At 46.0% G+C, this 25,416-nt stretch overlaps 1 protein-coding gene across 1 annotated transcript in view; it reads left to right on the top strand.

The window, feature by feature from the left end:
* Positions 1-25,416, top strand: part of LOC119433123 (nuclear pore membrane glycoprotein 210-like) — a 78,058-nt gene that overhangs the window by 25,925 nt on the left and 26,717 nt on the right. Inside the window, 17 exon segments of the mRNA XM_037700264.2 lie at positions 498-638; positions 1,235-1,652; positions 3,245-3,337; positions 4,259-4,401; positions 7,119-7,230; positions 9,215-9,277; positions 10,950-10,996; positions 12,826-12,899; positions 14,032-14,101; positions 15,790-15,979; positions 16,521-16,630; positions 17,219-17,314; positions 17,549-17,935; positions 17,937-18,083; positions 21,141-21,377; positions 23,237-23,479; positions 24,987-25,081. Coding sequence (XP_037556192.1) covers positions 498-638; positions 1,235-1,652; positions 3,245-3,337; positions 4,259-4,401; positions 7,119-7,230; positions 9,215-9,277; positions 10,950-10,996; positions 12,826-12,899; positions 14,032-14,101; positions 15,790-15,979; positions 16,521-16,630; positions 17,219-17,314; positions 17,549-17,935; positions 17,937-18,083; positions 21,141-21,377; positions 23,237-23,479; positions 24,987-25,081 — 2,666 coding nt within the window.

The raw sequence follows: 25,416 nt of genomic DNA, 5'->3' as shown, positions 1-25,416 counted from the left end.
TGTTTTTCCTCAATAAGAAAACTACATATTTTGTCTTATTGCTATTTAATGTTAATTTGATTTCTAAAAATCACGAGGAAATTCTTGATAACTTGGCCATCTCATCTGTTTGCAGTGCAGAGAGTGTGTCTCCTGTAAATAATAAAGCTGTGTCATCTGCGTACATTAGGACGTTTGAGTTATGTAGAGAATTAGGGAGGTCATTAATGTGCGAGAATAGCACCTGCATGCCAGCTGTGAAAGAGGGCACAACTACAACAAAAATGAGGGACGATGATTGGCTGGTGTGTGACAAACAAATGCAAATGCACATCTGTGCATTCTGTGATAGGACCGATGGGCAACTGGGATTATCTTGCGGATGAATACCGGCTTCCTAAGGGCGTTTGTCCCATCATTCTTGACCTGTCATCAGTTTCGACTGCGTCTGGATTGCTCTGCATTGTAATCAGTGAAACAACAAATTTTCTTCTTTTTTTTTTTTGCTTTTCTTGCAGGGTCTCAACATGGATGTGCATTTCCCGCCAGAATATTTCGAGGTGAACTACTCTACGGAAAACGGCACACTTCACTGGGTGCGTGCCCTTCAGACTGGCCGCACCGTGATTCGGGCTGAGCTGGTGGGTTGCCGGCAGCCGGTGAGTTGTACAGGGCGGAAGAGGTACCTAAACAGGGTACCTTATTTCCTCTCTGAAACATTCTAATGCTACTAGCATACCTACAGAAAGTGGTGCTTTTGCTCCTAACATAAACCACCTGCTGTGACTCGGTAGCAGTGGCATTCTGCGGTTCACCATGACCTGCCACTGTAGCTCAGTGGCTAGCGGGTTGTGTTGCAGAGCCTAAGAAAAGGTTTGATCTCAGCCACGGCAGCCTCAATACGATTAGGCTGGAATGCAAAAATGCTCATCTAACGTGCGTTGGGCGCATAATAAAGAACTCTAAGTCCAAATTAATCAAAAGCTTCTCTGCAGTGTGCCTCATAATGAGTGCTTTTGGCACGTAATACCTCAGAACTTAAATTTTTGCTCAGCACGAGATGGCGAGTTTGATTCTCAACAGCTGCAGCCATGTTTCAATGGGGGTGGAATCCAGAAATGCTTCTGTGTTTCTATTTGCGTGCGCATTAAAAAATACCAGGTGGTCAAAATTAATCCGGAGCCCTCTTACTACAGTGCCCTTCATAGCTCGTGTGTTGCTTTGTGATGTTTAACCTTACAATTTTGACTCCCAGGACGGGTCGCTGGTACCAGCCACGGCGTTGGGAGAGCAGTCAGTGTCCATCCAAGAGCGGCTGACAGTGCAACCTGAGGAGGTTTGGCTGCCCTGGGAGCCCGAGAAGCAGCCAGCGTACACTGTAGAAGCGCACGCCTATGGAGGCACGGGAGCTCCCGTGCGATGGCAGCTGGACCAAGAAGCACCAGCATGGGCCAGCATCGAGGGCCCCACTCTGGGCCCATCAGCCACAGTGATGACTCGGGGAGGCCCTGGCCAGGTGCAGCTTGTGGCACGCGACAGCCACTTTGCCCCTGCCAGTATGCGGGTATCAATCGTCCCTGTTGTTGAGCTGGAGGCCCACGGTGCTCCTGCGCTCGAGGCGGAGCTACCTGCTGGCGAGCTGCTGGTGGCCATTGCTATGTATGGTCGTGACTGTGAGTGCAATTTTATTTATCCATTTACGGCAGAACCTCATTGATACGATCCTGTTTCGTACGATTTACCGGTGCCAATGTTAGCGATCCAGAACACGAGAACATGACCCATTACAGCTTCTCTTTTTTTACAGATCAACACGTTCACAGAAAACAATTGTTCAGCATTTATCTTTTGTACATCACCAAGTTGCGATCATGTGATTTTTCCAGCTGCTAGAACCCATGCGTACAAGAAAAGGCGTGAGGCACATGAGATCGAGAGCATCATGTACTCGTCACGGCAGCTTCCCCTTAGTACTCGTCCACCTGTGTGGTGGACGAGTACTGTGGACGAGTACATATATTTTAAAATTTATTGATACCTCAAATACCGCATTTGGGGTTTTACATGAGGGGGGGGCATATCTAGTAGGTCATATTTACGAATATGCCGGTATGCACTCAGTTTCCTTGTCCGATACCAGCAAATCTCCTTGCGGGTCATTGCATGTCACATTCACAGCTAGCGCCGCCAACTCTCTTATGGTAAACATCTTCACCTGTGTTTCACAGCGCATGTGGCGTAGTGCCGTTGGAAGCATACTGCATGCAGTAGGTGATAACTCAAATGCGCCGTTGTTCCCTGCTGCAGGCAGCACGAAGTGAGCTCTAGTGACATCGTATGCTCTGCCAGCATTGTATCGCTCTGCCAGCATCATATTCCAGCGTTGCACACCTGCTCGATTTCGTTTTTGTTTCCTGCCGCTGTCTTAAAACGCTACGCAAAAGGAAAACGACAACGCACGCCTTGAGGCTGCTCAAGCCCCATCAGCTATACGCCTTGGTGTCTCATGCTGCAATGACTCGTGCAACCCTTCGTATGACGCAGATGTCAGTTGAGTCTGCGTAATATGTTTGTGTACGTCCTTTCTGGCATTTTATTTTTTTTTTCCAAACGTAACCAATCGTGAGCCTCTTCTTTGTGCTCAGGAGAGTAGGAGTTGTGGGACGCTTAGAAAAGTTAGAAGGGAGTGTGAGGACTCAGATGGGCCATCTGTGGAATTATGATGCTGGTGCTCAACCTAAAGCTCATGCCAGGCATTGGGCTTTGTACATGGTACACACAGCCTGCTGACTGCACATGGGCATGTTTGCGCAAGTGTAGCAAGAGATTGCTGATGGTCAAAACAAATTAGTGAGGAAGGGGAGATGAACAATCAGGGGCCTGGCCATGTGGGCGACAGCCAACTGTTCTACAGATATGCAGGTTTACACATTTAAATTTGCAGGCTTGAACATTTAGACTTGTTAGTTCATATTTGCAAGTTTAAACAAGACCAGCAACACGTTCAAGAGCATAAAATTGAACTAGCTGGCTTGTAAATAGCTCGGTGAACAGTGCAGACAGGACAGTACAAAGGTTTTCCTTTCTTGTCTTTTTGTCTATGCTGTTCACCATGCAGTGACACTTTCCTTTAAGTCTGCAGACTCGATGTTGCTTGCTGGCCTGCGTGTTTTAAGACCCCCGCTTTAGGCTGTGAAGTAGTCTAAGGTCGGTCAATCACTCTGCTGCCTGTGTGACATTGTCCGCTTGACCATTTTTAATGCAGCCGAGAACCAACAGCTGAGGCGGTTTGATAACTGCAGCCAGGTGCCACTTGCCATGGAAGTTCTGGACAAGGGAGTCCTCAAACCTGTGCCAGGTAGGCTGCTGCTGACACCCGTAATTTCATTCATTTGGTTAAGAGTGAGACACCAGTTCTTCGCATTGATTGCATTGTGTCTCTTTGCTCTGTGTAGTTTTCTTAGTGTGCTTAAAGGACACTAAAGAAGAATATTCAGCTATGTATTAGAAAGTTGCACTTGTGCGTTAGCCAATAGGTCACTCGTATTCTGAGAGCGAGCTTGGTAAACCATAAAAGATGCAAAAACAGAAGATAGGTGGTGACGCTGCCACGAATTTATTTTACTGGTTTACCCTGATAGTAGCATGGATTTTGACAGCATCTAGACAGGTCTGATATCTTACTGTTTGAACACAGTCTGTGCAAATGTCATTATTCCTTATTGTAAGATACGGCAGAAAGCATGCAGAGGCTCCAGCGTCAGTCAAAGATGCATGACTAGGGCAACTTGCTTACAGAGCAAAGCTGATCAGGCAAAATAATTCAGTAAAAAAAGACTAGTGGATGTGGTTTACCCACACAGCGTGGCGTCGGCATGGATAAAATTCAAGCCAACAAATCTACAATTTTTCATGGGACGGTATCTTGGAGACGTTGGAAGCCAGGAGCAAATTCAAGCCAACAAATCTACAATTTTTCATGGGACGGTATCTTGGAGACGTTGGAAGCCAGGAGCAAAGCGCATATTTTTTATATTCCAGATAATTTTTTTCCTCTTGCTACTTTTAGTAAAGATTGCAAATTATCTTTTAAATTTGTTTCTTGGAGTGCTTCTTTGCAACTTCTCAGCAGAATTCTCAAAAGCTCTCTTGGTAATTTCTGATTTACCTCCATGACTTTCCTTCAACAGGCAGTGGCACCAGATTTTTTGTGTCAGTAGTATTGTAGGAAGTTGGTGCCTCGCCAGACACTGACTGTTGTGCTCGTTGGGTGGCGCAGATGTGGTGGAAGGAGGTCCACCTGTAGGGCGTGGCTGCACGAGTGTTCGGGTGCAGTGCCAGGCTGCTGGGCACACACGCGTGCAACTGAGCCATGGCGCATTGCAATCCACCCTGCTGCTTGGCTGCTACGAGTCCCTGCAGGTCAGTATTAGTAGCCTGAGGTTCTGACATGGTACGTTTCACTGTTGATGATGAAGGATGCATGTTTAAAGAGTTCATCCCAGAAAAGGAAATGGGAGTGCAGTAGTGCAGATTGGCAAAAATGGCATTTAGTGCCCTTTGGGTACAATAATTCCAACTAGCCAGATACCGTCGAATCCCATTAATTTGACCTCAGTTAATTAGACTTCTCACTTAATTCGAACCCACGGAAAATTCCCGGCAATAAAAGCACGCAATGCTGTGAAAGGCAGACTTGCTTAGTTTGAACGCATAAGCATGTCACTTCGGTTAATTCGACCCCCATTGGCAATCCCCTCATGTGCGTAGAGGTTATTAAAAGCTTGAAAAGACAATAAATTCAGCAGACGGTGCTACGACTTGTGCTGTGCCCTGGGTGATGTCTCTTACTACGATTACCTTTGCACACGCTGCAGATGACATCTAAAACAGGGCGTGTGGGCTGAGTATGCGCTCAGCTGTGCTTACAGCTGGGGGTGTGAAGCCACGGCCGTGGGAAAAGGCACATGGCAACGTGCCCCCCCTCTTCCTTATGCATGCTTGGTTGTGAGAAACCGAGGCACCGGGATACTGAATAGTTTTCAGTGTCCCAGTGCCTAGAGTTGTCAACTAATTCGTCCTCGCTCTGCGATCTGCTAGCCTCCTGGTTAGCTCAGATGGTAGAACGACCACCACGGAAGGGCGTTGGTCCCGGGTTCGAATACCGGACCAGGACGAATCTTTCTTAACTGTGAGGCTTTCTTTCTGAAAAACCCATGTGGGTTTCCGTTGTAGCTTCATGCTGCAATTGGGGCAGAGGATAATTTTTCCCTTTCGTGTACTTTTCTCCACCTTGCAGGCTTCCACAGAACTGATTTACTGTATGTTGTACTGAATACCAATGAGGCTCTCAGTTTAATAGTGAACCTGTATTTTATGGCAATCATTTATTGCATAGAAAATTTGCTTTCCAGTTTTCCTCCAAGATACGGAAGGGTTTTCGCATCTTTACAGCAGTTGTGTTATAGTAAGGCCAATCTGCTTGACAGGCTCGAACCGTGCGTCATGCCACTCAATCACCGCTCCGTGTATAGCCATTGTTGGTGCTGTGCGGATCAACTGCTGTTGGCACAGACTGTAAAGAGCAGGCACCTTTTCATTGTCAGGTTCAGCGTCATTTGGCACCTGTCAAATGTTCTGTAAGCAAAAGCGCCACAGCTAATTTGCGTGAAACAATTTGCCCCCCCCCCCCCCCCTCCTGTCCTTCGGTATGCAGTCGGGTAGCCAGCGCACTAGTCGTATAACACTTTTGCACCCGTTGTGTAAATCCAATGTTAGTCTAGTGATTGGTTGTACAAAGCTACAAAAAAGAGAACAATGTGGTCTATGAACGGCCACATTAAAATGTGTCACAAAGATGGAGGCCGTGAACAATTTCGTTGCCATCCTATACACTCTCTATCGGCTGTGAGGCAGTTTGTTGGCTTTCCGAGTGACTTGTTTGTTGGCTTTTCAAGCTGCTGAGAATAGATCTGTGTCGATTCAGCACCAAACCGTAACTTTAGTTGCCAACACCCGACGAAGCAGTGCTGATTAGGCCTAATGGCCTAGGCAGTGTGGTTGTGACAAAAATTTGCAGGTCGATGGGGTAATGGCCTGCAAGCTGTCGCGGTATGCTTGCCGCTAATATTTCCGGACGGTTGGCTCATCAATGATCGGTCCTGAGATCACGCCTACAGGTTAGATTGACAGCTGTTAAAGTGGCGTGAAGTTCGTCTCGGCGTATCCAATATGATTTGCGTGCCTCTGGTGGCTAATCGTCCCGATCTTCGCACATGCTTTCACACTTTCCGAATTATCCCTCTGTTCAGGATGTATTATCGTTTTGATCGGTCCTGTTCACTTGGACGAACCTTCAACCGACAGAGGGGCGGCTGATGCGACATCGTTCTGCGAATTGTAGTGTTCAAGCGCTGTGTGCAAACCCCGTATTTGGCCTACGTCTGGCAGCGCATGCAGTAGGGCAGAAGCATTTTCAGCAACAAAGCTTGTGATCGAGTCAGTTCCTTTAGCACCGAAAACAATGAAGTGAGGCGCTCTCGCTTGTCTGGCTTCAAGCACGAGGGAGAATGCATGCGACATGTGGCACTGTACGGGTCTCTTCGCCGAATATATCCAATAATAAAAAAATCAGCTAGTAGATATTCGATTCACGAATCGAATTATTCGAACGTTCTTTATTCGAATTGATTTGCTGATACTTTAGTATTTGCACACCCCTGCTTAAATGTGTTGGATGGCATTGGCATCATCACTGCGAAAATACGGGGCCAGCTTAATTGGTGTCTGAAGTCTCGTTTGTGGTTGGCAACTCCTCAACTGATAATGAAGAGGTCACTACATTTCATATGAACATTAAAGAAAACATGTTTTAGCTAGTTGGATTTTCTCACCGAACTTGCTCAGTATCCTGGAGTTACTGTCCGCCCAGCTGGTTTTTGCAGTGCAGTCTCAGGTGCTCTGTGGTGTGTCCTTAACTTGGCAGCAGTTTTTGATCTGCCATTTAAAGTCTTGTTTTGATAGGAGCAGCAAAAGGTGGACAAGGTGCTTCGGAGGGCTCTGAACCTGTCATTGAAATTAGTCATAAATTTTTTACTTCCCTGTTTTGTTTTTAAGCACATCTGCTGTCCTTTGTGTAGGCTGTGCACCCGGTGAAGAGTGTCGCAGTTGCCTACGGGTCCTACAAAGAGGTGGCCTTTGAGGGGGGCCCCCGGCCCTGGCCCTTGCTGCCTTCAGGCCACCGTGTGCAATGTAAGTGGCTGCAACTGTTGTCGTACCACAGCTGAACTTCCACCCAACCTGTTGTCTATAGTGTATCCACATGACAAAAACATTTGCATTTACCATGCGTGAATTACGTGAATACAGTGGAACCTCGTTGATACGATTCTGCATAATACGATTTAGTTGGATAATACATTGGATGATACGATTTTCTGATAGGCTTTATTTTCCGGTTCCTGTGAAGATTGTATCAACGAGATACCACTGTACATGGATTGATGCCATCCTTACATGGACGGAAAATGCCGAGCTATTTCACACATCCGGATTCTAGCAGTTGAACGCAGGGTTTAGCCTAGAATGCTTTCTCAGTCTGTCGGCATGCGCGGTCCTTTGGTCAAGGAAACAAATACAGTCAAACCCGGATATATCGAACTTACATATCACGAATTATTGTCTATAACGAACAGCAGTAAAACCCCCTTAAACATAGTTGTATAAAGTTTTTATTTTGCATATCGAATTACCTATACCATAATTTCTCGCATATAACCCGCACCAAAAATTGAAAAAAAAAAATAGCTTAAAAAGTGGGGGTGTGGGTTATCTGCGAATATTCGTCAAGGGGAGGGGGTGAGGGTCGGCTTCACGGCAACGCACGGCCTGCCGTGCAGAGTCCGCATGCCTATCGACATCGGCGTGTGTTAAGCCAATAAGAGGCCAACACAGGTTATAGCCAGATCCACATTCATAGTCTGGTTAAACGCCTTTCGCACGGTTTTGCAACGAGTCAGGTGCCGTTTCTTGTACGTCCAGTTTGCGCAGTTGGCCAGCCTTGTTTAGGCACTATGAGTGTGTCTCGGCGGCAGTCTTTCATAGTGCTTCAAAAAATGTGCCATAAGGAACAGCTTAGATGGTTCCGAAGACGATTACGTCTTTGAGAGCGGCGATGAAGCCTTGGATGGTAGCAGTGAATCAGACAGCAGTGACAACGTTGCGGTGGTCGTTTTGAAAATGTTTTGAAAACAAAATGATGACTGCGCGTAGTTGTAACTACCTAGTCCTATTTTTTTCGGATAAGCGTGCGGGTTATATGCGAGGTTATTTTTTTCTTTTTCGTGGAGTTCAAAGTTAGGGGTGCGGGTTATATGCAAGGGCGGGTTATACGCGCGAAAATACGGTATATCGAACTTTTTTTGTGATCCCCTTCAGATTCGATAAATCCGGGTTCGACTGTACTCATTCAATTTGGACATCACAACAGCCATCGTGGCCAACTATCATCCTTTCTCATGGTGAAGTGGTGCAAAGAGCAGTAATTTGCAGTTCATTGTAGAAAATTAACATACAATACAATACAGTTTTATTCGCCCGTTTTTCATACACATGAATCTGCTGGTCAGCCTAAGCACATAGCGCTTGTATGCTGACCTGGCAGTTGGTGGATACATCAGCACAGAGTCATAGAGGGGATATTAGAGCTCCTAAGCAAATTAAACATCTAATGCACACCCGATTGTTTAGTGCGAAAAAAAATGTAACATCGCTTCGATTCTGGCAATAAGAAAGATTGAAACCAGCAAACTTTAGCTTTACAGAGTGAAAATTTAGTTACACTTAATGTCCATCGCTGTCACTCTCAGACACCACTTTATTGCTGTCTGTAAATCACGACATGTCCTCTGTACAGTACATTGCTCGTTGAATGCTCTGCATTTGTCAAACAACTACATAGCATTCGCAAACGGGATGGCGGCCCACACCTTGACTAAACAGTTCTCTAGTTGATCCTGCGCCTGCAGCAATTCTCCTGAATACCAAAAACATACGATGCGACCTGTTGCTTCTAGCTTAGCATGTGAAATAACTTATCTTTTAAATGATATTTCGTAATCGGACTGAAAGCGACGTGTCTTTTCTGAAAGCTTTTGCAGTCAGGGGTACAGTGTAGCCGCGCTCCATCAAACAAATGGGTGATCGCTGATAATTGTGCTACTCTGATGTTGCGCAGTGTCGCCGAGCAATGCTGACCCAGTGACCATCATGCGCATCATGGATCCATTCCATAAAAACAGTGAGTAATCTTTCTTCGGTGGGTGCTGCTGCAGCCAGGCAGAAATGGCATTGTGGAAGGGCCCTCGAGGGGTGTGCAAGTTCTGCTACGCAAGCCATAACTGTATTGCTCAATGCAAACACGTGAAATTTTGTTTCATGCTAAAGTTGCTGCACGAAATGTAACGCTTATGTCTCTGCATGCAGTACTGGCATGGTGGTTGAGCTAATGTGGGAAGGATAGGGGCTGTATGTGGATTTCTCTAAACTTTTTTTTTTTTTCTCACTCCAAACGTCTCTGTGGTATTTTATACAGACCCACCTCACTATAATGAAGGCACATCTAATTCTAAAATACCTTCATCATGTCCGACATTCATTCTAAATGTAGCGCTCTGATAATGGCATAAATTCGCATCGATATCTGTGTTAAAGAAGTGCAAGCACGATGCTGTAGATTGGCACTGCACAGTACATGTGGTCATTTTACTAACGAGAAGTGTGATTTACTAATGTAGCTTAACTTAAGTAGCACTTCCTGGGAGTGTTGACCAATGCAGGATGACCTTGACCAGTTATGTGTATTAAAGTGGCTGTGGGATTGTTGGCATTTGACATTTTGTAATTGGAAAAATAAAAATTCAATTTGATGTATATACCTGCCAACTCTCCCGAATTTTTTATAAAGTATAAATTTGTGCTTGTTTGAGGATTTCGCGAATTTTGCATTACGTTTTACGTACGAATCTGTTGGCGAAACATTTCGCTCGTTTGTCTCGGACTATACACCTGGAAGTCTTCTGATGGGGAAGGAACAGTGGAGGAGTGCCTGCTTTCAGCAATTTTATTCAGACAAGTTTCTGTGGCAGGCAAAATTAGCAGCAGCAAGATCACTAAAAAAGGTCACTGATCTAAAAGCAATGTGTCAGTTCTCTGCTGATCCAGATTTGCTGCTGCTTGTGGGCTGCGTCTAAAGGTAAATAATTGTTAATAAAGTGCGTAGTATGTATCCCAGAAAATGTGTGCGCTCGGTGCAAGCTTTAAACAAAATGCATGCTATCCCTCCCTTCTGGTGATGAGTCTGAGTTTTCTTTTCTTCGAATTTTGAAGTTCATTAGGTGGCAGGCGTGGATGTACTATATTCTCACATTTACGAGTCCTTTTGTATAATCAAATTGCAGGGTCGCCATGAGTGCCACCCTTCATTTAAATCTGTGACTTTACTCAGATGACAAAAGCAGCACAAAAACCATGATCACTGCTTAACGCAAAAAAAAAAAAAAGAATTTTGATCAGTGAAGATGGCCAGTTTTTGGCCATTCTTTCTCAAATATTTTGAAATCTTGAGCTTTGAGTGTGCAATAAAAAATAAAAAAAGAAAAACAGCCTTTCACTACAGTGTTTCTATAACCCCAGTGTTTGTTTGTTTAGACCCCATGAATAAATATTTTCAAATAAATTCAGCCATCTCCCAAAATATATATTAAGATATAACATACAAATCACATTTTAGATTCGTACAAACCATACTTGGAGTAAGAGTCTTAGATTTGAGTATTCCACTTATTTTGGGCATCCTTAGGAGAAGGCTCATCTGCCTATTTGGGCTATGAGGGTCACCTGCTTAGTGAAGTTATCTGTCGTACGGGGGGCAAAAGGGAGGTTGTCAAGCAAGCATCTCACTTCCTACGCAGGAGACCTGCACGTGTTTCGAGTGCTGTGCCAGGGACTCGGTGAAACGGTGAGTGCGTTGTGGCAAGGGAAATGGGGAATGACAATATGCAGTGCAAACAAGGCGGGAGAGAAAGATTACAAATTCAGGGAGCCCTTGCTTTCAGCTAATCATTGCTCAAACATTAGACAAGGGTGTCTACCACTAGGAACGAAGATTTTTAAAAATCTGGAATTGTTGGGGAACTTGGCGGGGGGGGGGGGGGGGGGTTCTAGAATTTTCTACCTGCATACTTGTATCAGCATGCAGTTTGTGTCCCTCCTCAATTAGGAACTGCTTTTCTTAGATAACTCTCCGGGTGTATGTCTTTTAGCTAACACCCTGTATCATAGTTCACTTTTCAGGTGTGTTTTGTTGTGACGTTTTTTCCACAACAATCCAAGGGTTAGTTCTAGTAGAACATAAATAGCCCAGAAAGTGGATGGGAAAATGGCGCCGCGGTAGCTCAGTTGGTAAGAGCATCGTACGCATAATGCAAAGATGTGGGATTTCTTCCCACCTTCGGCAAGTTGTTTTTTTCATCCACTTTCATTTCCATTAATCTATCATTTCTTTAATTCATTTAGTAATTACAAGTAATTTCCCCTATGTTGTCCTTGATGTCTTTGTTGGCTTCTTATGATATATATGTATATATATATATTGGTGCACAGTTTGTCATACATTTATTTGTTATGGCATATTCGGGTGGTCGTGCTAGAGTGTTCTGGTAGTGCTACAAAGCTCATGTAAAATGTATACTAAGCGTTACCGTTTGCATAAACGAGTTCCTCTGATGATAACGAAGGAGGATCATCACTTCCATACCCGGCTATTGTCGTAATACAGTTTAAGTTTTTCACCACTTTTGTAGCACGGCCAGAGCACTCTGAAACGACCACTCGAATATGGCATTAGTTTTATTGCGATAGCAAGTACCGTATTTATTTGATTGTAAGGCGAGGCTATTTCCCAGAATCATTAGCCTCAAAGCCCCCCCCCCCCCCCCCCCCGCCTTATACATACGAGAATTTTGCCTTTAGGGGTGGCTTCACGGCAGTGCAAATTTCGCTGTATAGTGTGGCTTCACGGCAGCGTGACGTTTGCCTTATAGTGTGGCTTTACGGCAGCGCGCGCCACGATGCTGTGAAGCCACACTGTAAGGCGATATTGGCGCTGCCGCGAAGCAACACTTAAAGGCAAAAATTCACATATAACCCACACTCCACGTGTTGGAGCTCTCTTCCTCCATATTTCATGGTCACCATTTTGCGTTTTAGCTGTGTTAGTAATTGAGTATTTCGGGCAATCTCTGCCGAGTCTGAATAATCCGTTGGCTAGGGAGGGGAGGTGCGTTCTATTCCAGGCAGCTCTGGCGGCCGCACGTAGCCGCCTGGGCCACTGTATTTCTGTATCTTGGAAGCCATCTGCATCGGGGACACAGTCTGCCATGCGCTGTGTTTTCGTGGCTTAGTTCGTGTTGATGCGAGGTGCAGCACGAAGGAATTCGCTCGCTGTTTCTGCCACGCTTCCTCACTCCAGCATTTCGACAGCGAGTTTCCGCGTTCATCGAGTGAGATGTGTTCATGTTTGCTTGTGCACGTGTGACACCATGCTTGTTCATTTAGTTAGTATGGCTATGTTTGCAAGTTTATACGGCCGATAAAACTACTATCCTTGCTTCATATAGCTGTCCACTAATTTGCTATCGCAATCAATGCTTAGCCTTTTGGGCGAAACTGCGACTTTTTGTTGTTTTGTTGCTTTTGTCCATGTCCTATCTTGTTTGTGCTCCATATCACTTCTAAGGTGAGAATGGCTTGTGCCCTGAATATATATATATATTTTTAATGATGCAGGACCTGAAACTCGTAGTGGGCAACAATGCATCGGCCACCTTGCCAAGCCCAGCTACCAGCCAGAATTCCATCAGGCAAGGGCTGTTTTCTAGTGTTGCTGTCCATGAGCCATTGTCATCTCACAACGGCCGAAGTAGCTCAGTGGTTAAGGAACTGTGCTGCTTGGCACAAGGTCCCATATTTGACACATGGCGGCAGATGCAGAAACGCTTGTGTACGTTCTGCTTTGGGTGCAGGTTAAAGAACACCCAGCTGGTCAAAATTAATCTATAGCCCTCCACAACAGCATCCATCATAATCCACTGTGGAGTTTTTTTGATGCTAAGCCCCTTAATTTAATAACTAATAATAATAATAATTAAATTGTAATCTAGGGCATCACTGTCATAGCATGAAGTTAGCACACAAGGCTATTTAACAAATAAAGGGGGTGTGACAGTGCACACCTGCCGACTCCCCGAATTTTTCGTAAGGTTCACGAATTTGCCATGTTCTATGATTTTATGAATGTTGCATCAAGATTTACAAAGAAATTCTGTTCGTGAAAATGTTTTCGTTTCGAAAGATGACGTGGCATGGTATTGCAAAACGAATGTGCAAGTGAAAAGAGGTAGTAATTGTACCTGCACTGCCGTATGCCGGCGGGGTACTAGCTTGGAGCAAGTTTATTCAGACAAGTTCCTGAAGCTGGTGAAATTGGCAACAGCAAATTCAATAAAAAGGTCACTGTGATCTAAAAACAATGTTACTTGTCAGTCTCGCCTGCTTCAAGTTGTCACATAACACATAAATGCAGGTATAGGGCAACTGAGACAACAAAATTTAAAAACAGCATCGTCTTTAAAAAATAACCAAAAAGAATAACATATATTGACGCAGTGCACAAGTGTGTTCTAAAACCTGAAAAATGTGTTATAAAGCAAAAGAAACCATGAACGCAGTACACATATAAACGCAGAGATACAGGTATATAACTTTCAACGGGTATTTCACGCACGAACACTTCGCAAAGATAAGCACAAACTGGGTACACTGTTGGGTACACAAACTGGGTTGCAAGTTTGATACGCTGCTGCTGTGGTTCATTTCAATGGATCCATTTTTTGGATGCATTGAGCCCAATCAATCAACCATCACCATGTTTAACTCACTTTGTGAATTGCAACATCAACTGTAAGATGCTCAGCCAAATGCTTTCTTGTGCAGGTTTGCATGTTCCTTACCTGCATCTGTGGAACTTCGGCTAAGTTCGTCGGCGTCATGCCCTGAGAACAAGGTGAGTGTGGCTAAGAGGTGTGATAACTGGCGGGCAAAGGTTTCGTTACATCTCTGGGCAGCCACCTACAGCTGGTATGTTTAATCTGGCTGCTCATACTTAACGTTGTTTTACGTCAAGAAGTGCTTCATAGGCATTCCTGTCATACCAAGCCATAGGTGTGCACCAAGGGGAGGCAGTGACCCCCAGAACAAGGTAGATAGAGAAGTTCTGAGGAAGAGAAAAAAGATTAAGCAAATGCACACAAGACTGCTAGAATGAAAAACATGTATACCATACCTGATTAACTTAAGCAGGCTAGGGGACTATTTGTCACTGCCCCGTTTCAAAGGGGATGCCAATAAATCATCATCATCATTTGCCTTGTAGCATCTGGTCTCCCCTCCTAGAACTGACTGAACACAGGTCATCAGAACAGTGCTGTGCATCAGGGCACCAATCAATGAGGGAAATTTTCCTGTTCCGTCACTTATGTTGCACAAAAAATGTTGTTTTCTTCTCTCACACGTTTATATATATATTTTTTGTGTGTGTGTCAATGTGGGTGCAGTACATATTGTTTTTTTGCACTGGTCACAGTCATCTTGCCCGAAGTGAAGGGGGCAGTGGACACAAGCTAGCCGTTTTGTGCCTTTTATTTCATGACCCTCTACATCTCTGTATGTTTATCAGAGTGACCTTGACAAATATTGCAGAGGCTCCCATGCCAAGGACGAAAGCACAGAAAGGATGCCGCTAGCATTTTGCTGCGGGAGCATGACTCCTCATGACATGCCGCTAAGGGAAAAGTGTCTTCGTGGCTGTGCGGCATACTCTCATGGTGACCAATAGACCTGCTCATGAGAGCTAGGGCAACCTCTGTGAGCTTGAGCCTCCGATAAGTGCCTCCTGGCGTAGTATGATCACGCACGAGCACAAAGCACCGCTATTTGGCATAGCTTTCGGAAAAGGGGCAACACAAGTTACATGCCTGCCATAGCTGCTAGGCATCAACGACACGCTCAAGCCCGAGCAATACCCAAACGAAGGGGCTGGTGGATGAGAGAAAAAATGTGTATGCATCCCGTGCGGTCCCCGAGTGGCCTCCTCTCTGCGTTCGCTTTCCCAGTCGTGCCAGTTGCGCAGTCATGGCCAGCAGGGCAAAGCGCTGCCTTGGCATCTGGCCAGTAGAAAATTACTCTGGAGCAGAGCAACAGCTTATGGACAGCTCAGCCGTCGCCCTGTCCCGTCGCAGGTGAAAAAGGGAGAATAGGCAAACCCTCGTACAAAGATGAAGGGGCGTGCCTCGATCCACAGAAGGTGTACTAAGTGTGATTGATCGAGAACACGGCCTGCAACTAAATAGGTTTATATCAGGTAGGTCAAATCTATGCTGTTACATAGCAGGCCTACCCATGCAAAATTTTGCTTGAAGCCTGAATGCAATGCCAGAGAAATTCTATTAGCGCTGTTCAATATAAGCTGAAACAGCCTGACTGAAAAAAGGATGCCAAGAAATATGGGTACCACAGGACAAGCACTGTTGTTGCGTATGGGTTCGTAGGTCACCTGGGTGACTCAAGTGTTGTGGTTCTTGTGGTAGTGGCAATAGCAGTGGTGACAGTGGCATCAATAGCAGCATTGGGAATGGCAGAGGGTGCTGCGATAGGTAACAGTTGGATTTTCTTCTCGTGCTCATGTTGTGGCAGGTGCCAAGCAGCGGTGGTCCCCTAGAGGTGGAGCTTGTTGTGCGGGATGCTGATGGCCGGCAACTGGCCAACACATCATCTCTGGACGTGCTGTGGGAAGTGTCAGACCACACTCTGGCCAAGATGGCCAGTGACTGGGACGTGGCGAGCCATGTGGACGGCTCAGCTGGTTACCGTCATGTTGTTCGGGGTTGGTGCATTCATGACATCAGGGGAATTCCTCTGGAAACTTGGGGTGCAAAGAGCATGGACATAACATTAATGTCATTTGTGTGGCCTTCAACGTGTGGGCGCAGTAAGAATTGGCATCTGAAGATTGTACTGAAAGCTAGAAGGTGCTGTTACTGCTTTGGCCAGTTTGAATGCATCGAAATATGTACTCATAAGAGCTTGCTTGAAGTTGTATGAGTGCATGTGTGGGGTTTTATGAGAATTTCAATGAGAATGGTAATTACTTCACCATATCATTTAGTTCATTTTAACCTGCTTCTTTATGAAGAGGCTTTGACTATCAGAACACAAGAAGGTTTGGTTAGTTGCCACAGCTGTTCATATTATGGTACTCTAGTTGCATGGAGGACTATTTTTTTTTCCTGTTTTCTGCTGCATCCTCATCAGGTTATACTTAACGATCAGAGCAATGTGGCTTACAGTAAATAAACTTTAGTTTGTCATTTTCAGTGTTAGTTAGCCATGTTGACAACGCTCCTTTTGTGTGGCTGGTTGGGCAGACTTTCAGGTTCTGCAGCCGCAAGGGAAGACTGGACTGCTTACGGTGACTGCAACAGTGCTTGGCTTCAGTGTCCAGGTGCTCCAGCAGGAAGCCTTGCACCAGTACAAGGTGTGTTGCAACTGTCACCTGCGCTATCATGGTGTTTACAGAGAGCATTGGGCTTGTTGATACGCACTTGGATGAAGACATGGTGCTTTTGAACAGAACAAGAGGGCTTGTGTGTGTAATCTCGTCTTGTTCTGTGGAAAAGCTCTGCTTCTTCACCGATTCGTTGGGTTTTGCATAGTGTAAATGAAAGAGAAATACCCTTTTGGTCACAGAGAAAAAGACATGTAGGAGACCAAATCTTTTGCCTGGGTAGGCATCAGTTCTGCCAGCCCTATGAATTTAGTATTCTTATACCTAGGAATCTTCTATGCCTAAGAAGCTAGGGATTCTTGTAAAGATGGTAATAGGGATTTTTGAACACGTAGAACAGTGGTAGTGTTGAAATGTGTCTAGATTAAATAGCTTTCGAGGCTAGTGGTTCTGTGGGCATGATCACACTCCAGAGGAGCATAGTCACCCACCGCTTTGCTAAAGCATCGGATCACTTGCACAGAGTAATGCATCATCAGAATTCCGTGGACTTTGCTGTCAGACCAGCTCGGAGATAGGTCCAATGCTCAACACTGTGTTGGTGTGCTGCTCATGCAGGTGCAGACGGTGAGCGGCTCGTTGCAACTGGAGCTAGTGGAAGCTGCGCGCCTGTCAAGCAGCAGTGTGCGAATGCTTGCGCACCCATCCCATCAGGTGAGGGATCCCAGCTGTTTCAGAATGGCACTGCGCAGTAGTGGTTCTAGTTTTTAGAATACTACTCCAAGGAGCAGAAATGGGGGACCTAAGGTCTAACCTTCATGGTCTAACCTTCTTTTTTATTCTTTTACCTTTCCAGTATTGCTTTGGAAGTATTCACTTCACTGGTAGAAGCAAAGCTATATGTGTGAAAAAGTTAGGTGACATCGTCTTTTCTGTTCACCTCTGCAGGTGAATGTGAGCATACTGGATGGCTCGGGCCACTTTGCACTGGACGGTGCAGATGGTGCTCCCGTGGCAGGGCTAACACTATCTCATAGACAGCTGCAGTTGCACGGCTTGAGGGAAGGTCGTGTTGAGGTCCACCTACGGGACCTCTGCCTGCCTCGGGCCCCCGCATTGCCACTGCATGTGTCGGTCGTGTGGCCCGCCCAACTGAGGCTCGAGCTGTCCTCCCCTCACGTGCAAGTCGGCGCTGAAGTGGAGGTCACGGTGCACCTGGAGGACACGGAGGGCAAGCCACTGTCCGCTTCGCTGGCCCTTGTCGACCAGACCGTAGGCCCTCTGTTCCTACGGCCCCTGGAGGAGGGACGCAACTGCCGCCGCTTTGCTATTCGATGGCAAAGCCCTGGGCAGCGGCACCGTGCAGTTCATGGCCGAGGCCTTCCCTAAACAGCTGTTCAGCGCCCCAGCCACCATCCATGTGTTCGCCCCACTTCGCCTGGAGCCCCGCAACCTGACCCTGCCTGTGGGCTCTGAATTCCAGGTGAAAACCAGGCCACTGGCTGCAAGGCTGCCAGCAGCCATGCCACAATTGTTTCATGCCAGTTCTAGTGGGATCTTTGTCGTGTACTCTGCATGTGGGCTTGCCAACTGCACATAAACAGAAAGGAGAGCTCACAGGCCTAAAATACACTTATTTTCAATGTGCCATGAATTTTGGCGGTGCTGAAGTGGTTGTTAATGTGGCTTACCTCATTGAGGTGACATACTTTGGTTGGCTCGTCTTAGCCGAGGGCTCACGCCTATAAAGCCTTGAAGACTCTCAATACTGACCACTGATTTCCCATCTCTATCGGATACTCCAGAAGGACGAAGTTTAGTCAAATCTATGTACTGCCTATCATGTGAGTCGTGCTGGCTGGAACTGCCATGCTTCAGCTGCCATGGGCACAAGTGGGCACAAGTGCCAAAGTTCCCTCTACAGTCCGATATTTCAGACGTTCGAAAAATCGGGCACTTCGAAAAAATGAATGCATGCCTTCTATCGCCAAAGGCACAGTACACACAGGCGTGTATAACTAAAGAATATACATGCTGTGAGGCTATGGCTGCCAGCGAATCAGTGTGTCTGAAAGCGCTGGTTCAAGACTTTGAGATCATCAAAATGACGGTGGTGGCTTCGATTAATGCCGTTTTGTACCTGTGGTCGCGGCATAAAGTTTGAAAGATCGGATGGTGAAGGGTTTCAGCGTCTGAAATTTAACACATCCTTATACATTAGTCTGTGGGGTATGTAGTGGTGCCGCGAAGGCCTCCGAATTAACGGGCATCTCCAAAAAATCAAGCGTCCAAAATATCAGTTGACTAGTACTTCTTGTAGGGAACTCTGTGATTTGAAGTTACCATGACCACAACACTTAGAATACTGACACCACAAGAAAACTTAACTGCATAAATGGTAATGCTTGAATCAACAGGTTCATTTCAAGCAGAAAGGACATAGTTTAAGCAACTTCATGTACAGTAAAAGCTTGTTAATGTACATATCATTAGTTCAAAATTTTGGACAATTCCAGCTAACTGGTGCAGTCCGGCAAAGCTCCATAGAACTATGTCGAGTCAAGCCTCGATAGGATGGACTTCAATATAACGAATTACAGTAGAATGTCGTTAATTTGAATGTCGCGGGACCAAAGAAAATGTCAAAATTAACCGAATGTCAAATTATCGAGGGTATCATGAAAACAAACAAATGCTTACTATGTCAACGCACTTTAATTTACTGAATGAATTGGCAAATCCTGTTTTTATTTTGCACAACAGCAGTGTGGAAGCTGCAGTTCTCATCTCTTGTTAATTCACAAGCTTGTTAATTTGCACGCAAATCGGGATTGCAACGGAAAAATCAAACTGAGTGCTACCATGACAGGATCCTGCTTCCTGGCTTGCGCTGGTGGTCACTTTGCCAGCTGAGCGACAGGTGCTGTGACGTGTTTATCACCATTGTCATTGATGCACACCCAGCAGCCGTTCCCTCAGATCTCAAAGGCTATGCTTTTGCGGACTGCTTGCACTGGAAGGGATTAAAGGAGCCGAATCACGTCATGGCCATCATGTTCTTGCGTTTAATTTTGCAAATGGTTAGTTGCACCGACATGGACAGTGGAACATGTGGTAGATGCGGCCCGTTTGGCAACTCTCCAGTCGCAGAGGTCAAGCAAGCAAGATAAGCCGCGTCATGGTTTATCAACTTTGTTGTGTTAGTGCCCTATTGTTATCGCAGGTGATGGAAGGAATAAGTCATGTGCAGCGGTTCTTCAGTTTTGAAGAGGGGAAGGAAGATGATTTCTGACCCATTCGAGCTCATGAAGTTAAGCTTGCAGTTGTATTGCATTCAGAGAAAAATAGCTGATAACTATCAGATTTCTTTCATAAAAAAAAATGATGGTTCGAGATGTGCTCCGACTTCTTTCATCATCAAATACCGTATTTACTCACATAATAAACACACTTATTTTCCCGAAAAATATGCGCAAAGTTGAGGGGTGCATTCATTATGTGGGGTAAAATTTTTAGCGATTTCTTTTCCGCGGCAACCTCTAAAAACGTTGCAGTTTCGCCCGAACGGGGAACCATCAATTGTGATAGCAAATGCGTGGACAGCTACACGAAGTAAGGATAATAGTTTTATCGACCGTATAAACCTGCAAACATTGGCTAACTATGTAAATTAACAAGCATGATGCCAGCACTCACAGGCAAACGTAAATACATGACACTCTATGGACTGCGGACATTCGTTGTCAAAACGTTGGCGTGAGGAAGCGCGGCAGCAGCAGCAAGTGACCTTCGTGCTCTTCAACGCAAACTGAGCGGCGAGAACGAAGCATGCACAAAGGTATAAGCCACCGTCGCACCGAGACTTAGCACGCAACGCTGATTGCTTTCAAGATAAGGCGTGCAGGGCCGTGCAATGTGCAGTTGCTGTGCCGCCCCCCTCTCTCCCTTCCCCCCGGCGTCGTGTGTGTGACGGAATATGGCTCGTTTCCTCCCCACTTTTCTCCCTCGAACGCGCGATCGTCGGCGCCGACGGCAAAAATGCGCCTGTAGTGTCCATATAATTGCTATCGCAATAAAAGTAGAAAACACAAGGCACAATTTGGCTTCTGATATGGTGTCCAGTACAATCGTACACGCCAGACGCCATATCAGACACCGAATCATACCGTGTCTCTCCTACTTCACGGCAGCAAGTTCAGGGTGTGTTCATTATGTGAGGAAAAGAAAGAACACACTTCTTGATTGGAAAAGTGGGGGGGTGCATCCATTACGCGAGTGCATTCATTATGCGAGTAAATACAGTATAGCCTTCTGTTTATCACTTTCGTAAGTTCGAATTCCACTTAATTTGAATTCAGTGAGCTTCCCCGTGAAATCTGAATTAACAAACTTTTTATTTTACGGCCTATCATTAGTGTAATGCTGGTTGAACAGCCACATTGGTGCAGCACACAGACAACAGCACTGGATTTGCCTCTTGCATCGTGTCAAAGGTGGGAGTGTAAGGTGACGTGAGCTTTGTGTGTGTGCGTATGTGCAGCTGGTCTGGTCGGGAGGTCCCATCAACATGGCCGTCAAGTTTGACCTAGTCGAAGATGTGCCATGCCTGTCTGTGTCGCCAAGTGGACTGGTGCAGGCACGGGGCCCACCTTGCCAGGGCCGCGTGCAGGCCGTGGCCGTGGCTTCTGGTGGCAGAGATGAGACCCTGGTGCATGTGGTGGCCATCAAGGAGCTGGGACTGCACTGCCCCTTGCGTGAGATCATCCAGGGCACAGAGGTGTGTGTGCCCTTGTGTGCGTGCGTGGCCATGTGAATGGGTGCCTGTGTGATTATAGTGTGCAGTAGAATCTGGGTGATACAATCACGATTGATATGAATTTTGGGGTGATACGAATTTTCACCTAGTCTCGGCCCTAGTCTATTAGTTTATGTGCGAAATTTCTAATGTTGCAAACTGCTTTTTGCATAGCAGCAGATGATGCAAACAATTGAGCCGCCGCGCGATAACTGGCGGAGCCAGCGAAGAGGCCCCGGCGCGCCAGTAGCACCAGACACTGACTGTTGTCAGGCTGGCAGAGGGGTCATGCCGATGCACCGGTAGCATTCCTGTTGCCAGGGCGACCTGCGTCATTCTTCCTTGACTCCATCGCCGTGCTTCTTCTACACCCCTCTCAAAAAAGAAGAGAAAAAAAAAAGAGCTTATGCTTTGTGCGGTATCATGCAATTTGTCGGCCGTTTTCAAACACCTTGCAACTTTATCAGTAGCCGGCAATCACATGCGACCCAGTTTTGGCGTGCCAGCAAGTTCGGCGACATTTGCTTCCATGGGTAGCCTTATCTCTGCATTCCACGCCTTCTGTCATATTCGTCACCTGATGACAATTCGATACTTTTCTAACTTTACAATGTCAAATCACACAATACGAAGTAGCTTCGCTGCTGCAACGAAAACAGTCCTTTATCTTGCGCAAATCGTGTACTTATCATGATCGGGCAGCAGCTAGAGCGCAGCAATGAAAGAAACTCGAGATAACCAGGCAGATCTTGAGATGTCGGCCTTGAAACACGCGAAGTGCGTACCTTACTGCTGTCACATTGTGCGCGAAACAAGTGTGCCAGTGATTCAAATTCGCGTAAGCCAATAAGAGCATCCCCTGCATGCCACGTGACTGCCAAATAATGAATCGCGACGTTAGTTTTTCGTTTTCGCGCTCGTTTGTTGCTTTTATTTCTGCATGAAGAAATACAGTGCTGTGGCTATCTGAATCCCTGATCTATCGTGTTTACGGCGATACCAATATGGCAGCGCTGCCGTCAACAGAAAGCAGCGCTCGCGCGATGAGCGGTGTGATAGCACTTCTCGAAGCCTGGTTTTTTTTTCCCAATTTCAAAGACAATGCACTAAAAAAAGTGCACTTTTCTCATTTTCTGTTGCATATTCCAAATATTTCGCCATGAGATAAAGGAAGGCCTTAGGATTGCGGGGAAATGCGTATTTCTTCCAAATATTTTGCCATGCAATAGAGGAAGGACTTGGGATTGCGAGAAAATAAAATGTAAAGAGTCGGAAATTTTGCCGTGTCCCGCCTTAATTTCCAAATTCTTTTATGTTTTGGGTGATATGGATTTTTGCACTCTTCCAAGAGTTTTGCAATTGCTTTATTTTCACATAACCATGATTATACAGATATCTGCACTGATAGCCAGGGAAGGCTAGTTTCTGGTCCAGTGTCAAAATATAACAGACAGGTTATATTTGACACAGATTTGTATCGACTATACTGTATTAGCACAAGCCTTGCGTGCCTACCGCGATATAGATTACACTGCGTGAATTTTTGCTTCTGATGTTGCTCCCAGGAGATTTCAATTCTCAGTGTGTAGTCTCTTGTTAGACTGTGTATGTGCAGGTTCATGTTTCAGAAGTGACATTGTGGCATATGTAAGCTGCTGTAATTTATGCAACAAAACTCGGTTGGTAGTCAGTGCAAGCTTTATGTTTTCTCTGCTTGTCCTTGCTCTAAATGCTGCTGTTAGAAGCATGGATTGTTATTACCTTGCCGATTTCCCAATCCTAATAAGTTTGAAAAGATGTAATTGAAAAGTATGCTGAAATCAAGGTCGTCGTTCTTGCAGGTGGCTGTGCATGTGGAGGCCTCGGGTGGCCTGGGTCCCAAGGTGGTGTGCCTGTCGGCCGAACTGACCCGCTCCATGCGCTGGGTGGCTTCAGAGCACGGCCTGGTGTCCCTGGTGGCACCTCTGACACAAGATGCACCTCCTGATAGATTGTGTGTGGCCCACGTACGCGCCCTCCTTCCGGGGCATCTGGAGCTGCGCCTACAGTGGCGAAACCGCACTGCTGCAGTATTGCCCCTCGAGGTGCGTCTGCAAGCTGAGCCTAGAATCAGCAATCCGAGCCTAGAATCTGGTCATGGTATTCTTCTCGTAGTTTCCCACAGAATGATTTTGTCAGTTTTGCCCGAAGGCCAAAGCATTGTTAGTGATAGAGGTTTAGCGTTGCATTTGAACTCTTTCAGATGGTGTTCCGACAATATATGGGTGCAACATGTTGGTGCAACGCAGCATACAAGACGACTCCTGCCTAGATAGAAGGTGCCCTGACATCTAACAGGCGCCTCGGAATTTGGCGTTAGTCACTGCCCAGTGAATATTGCATAATGTTAGCTTGACGTCTACTGCTCAGACCAGCATGCATACAGCAGCTTAGCAGGAATGCTAATGTGCTTATAATGCACATGGGTCCAACACGCATGCCATCAGTGGAAAGCAGAACGCTGCCTTTTCTACGCCACAGAGGCAATTGAGTGTAGTGTTGATGGTGTGTCCACTTCGTTTCATTGTTTTTGCAGCCAGGTGCACTCCGCATCTCTGGAAACCCTCCACCTGTGAGCCGCACGTGCAAAGTCGGCAGGATAGCATAACAACGGCGGCGGTTTGGCGCTGACACTGTGAATGTGCCTTGAGCGTCTGTGTAATTGCTATCACAATACAATTACTAGAGGAAACTTTGGCGTTGTGCTCGTTCAGCTGCTGTGGGAACGGTGGATAATACAGTGCTCACAGAATGAAACTCGTCAACTTAGGACTAACTAATGCGCATAATTTCATTTCCACCACTTGCAGTTCATGTGATATCGGCCTAATTTTGGCTCTGTATAGCTCCTGCTGTTGATCAGCACCTCTATTGTTTGCAACTTTTTATTATAACCATTGGTAGTACACGAGCACATGTGCTTATATTTATGTTTGTGTTGATAGCAGATATGTGGCGGGCTTTGTGTGGAGCTTAATGAAATATCCTAACACATAATGCTTCGAACAGGAGTATGCTCGGTGCGCATGCGCCTGCGATCCTCATTTTCGTAGCAGCGCTCCGCGACGCAGCACTGACCATCGTGTCGATCGCAGCTCCCGTGACATTATTAACCGCTGGGAGAGCTATACACTGATGCTATGACGATGTTACTCTGGCAGTACACTTCAATATGGAGGCTTGGAAGTGATTAACAGTAGTAGAACAAGGAATGTCGCTGAAGACAATGTTTTCAAAATGCGACTCGTCTTCATCAGATCAGCAACTGCTTTCCTTAGCAGTGTTTTTATGTACACATAGCTCACTCTCCCCCAACCTTATTGGGGGAGGTGAATAAGCCGGTAGGCCAAGTAAGCAAAAGCCATATTCCTTGTTCTACCACTGTTGAAATTTGGTAGTTCAATGTTATGGCGGTGTTGAGCTTAGTGGTGCCCTTGTTACAATCTCTACTTATTCACTCCAATATACTGATGCAGAGATAGGGGATTGCAGTGCCTGCTCATTTGTTCGAAGTCTTCAAGCAGTTAGTTGATGAGCCTTCCCTTGGTGCAGGTGGTCCCGCGTGCAAAACTTCTAGCACCAGCCCTGGCACAGCCTGAGTCTCTGGTTTTGGGTCCTGGAGCACAGCTGGCCCTCGAAGTGTCAGGGTAAGGGAAATGGTACCACATTAATAGCTGGCAAGGACACTTTGGCCAACTTTCATGGAGTCGGTGGCAGGTACCGTCATGTGTACACAATCTTGTTTCTTTGAAAGAAGTTCTCAGATGACTCGTTGCAGTAGCCCAGTGAACATGGCATTGTACTGTTGAGCACAAGGTCACGAATTCAATCCTGGCCACATTGTTCTGAAGACAAAGACGCTCGTTAAAGACAGCTGGCGCAAGACAGGGGTAATTGAGATTGCAGGGAGAGGCCGTCATCCTGCAGTGGACATAAATATAGGCTGATGATGATGAAAGAACCCCGGGCGAGCAAAAGTAAT

Source organism: Dermacentor silvarum, chromosome 11 (assembly GCF_013339745.2).
Source record: "Dermacentor silvarum isolate Dsil-2018 chromosome 11, BIME_Dsil_1.4, whole genome shotgun sequence".
Lineage (NCBI taxonomy): Eukaryota > Metazoa > Arthropoda > Arachnida > Ixodida > Ixodidae > Dermacentor > Dermacentor silvarum.
Note: the sequence above shows the minus strand (reverse complement) of the source record. Positions and strands in the feature narration are given on the sequence as shown.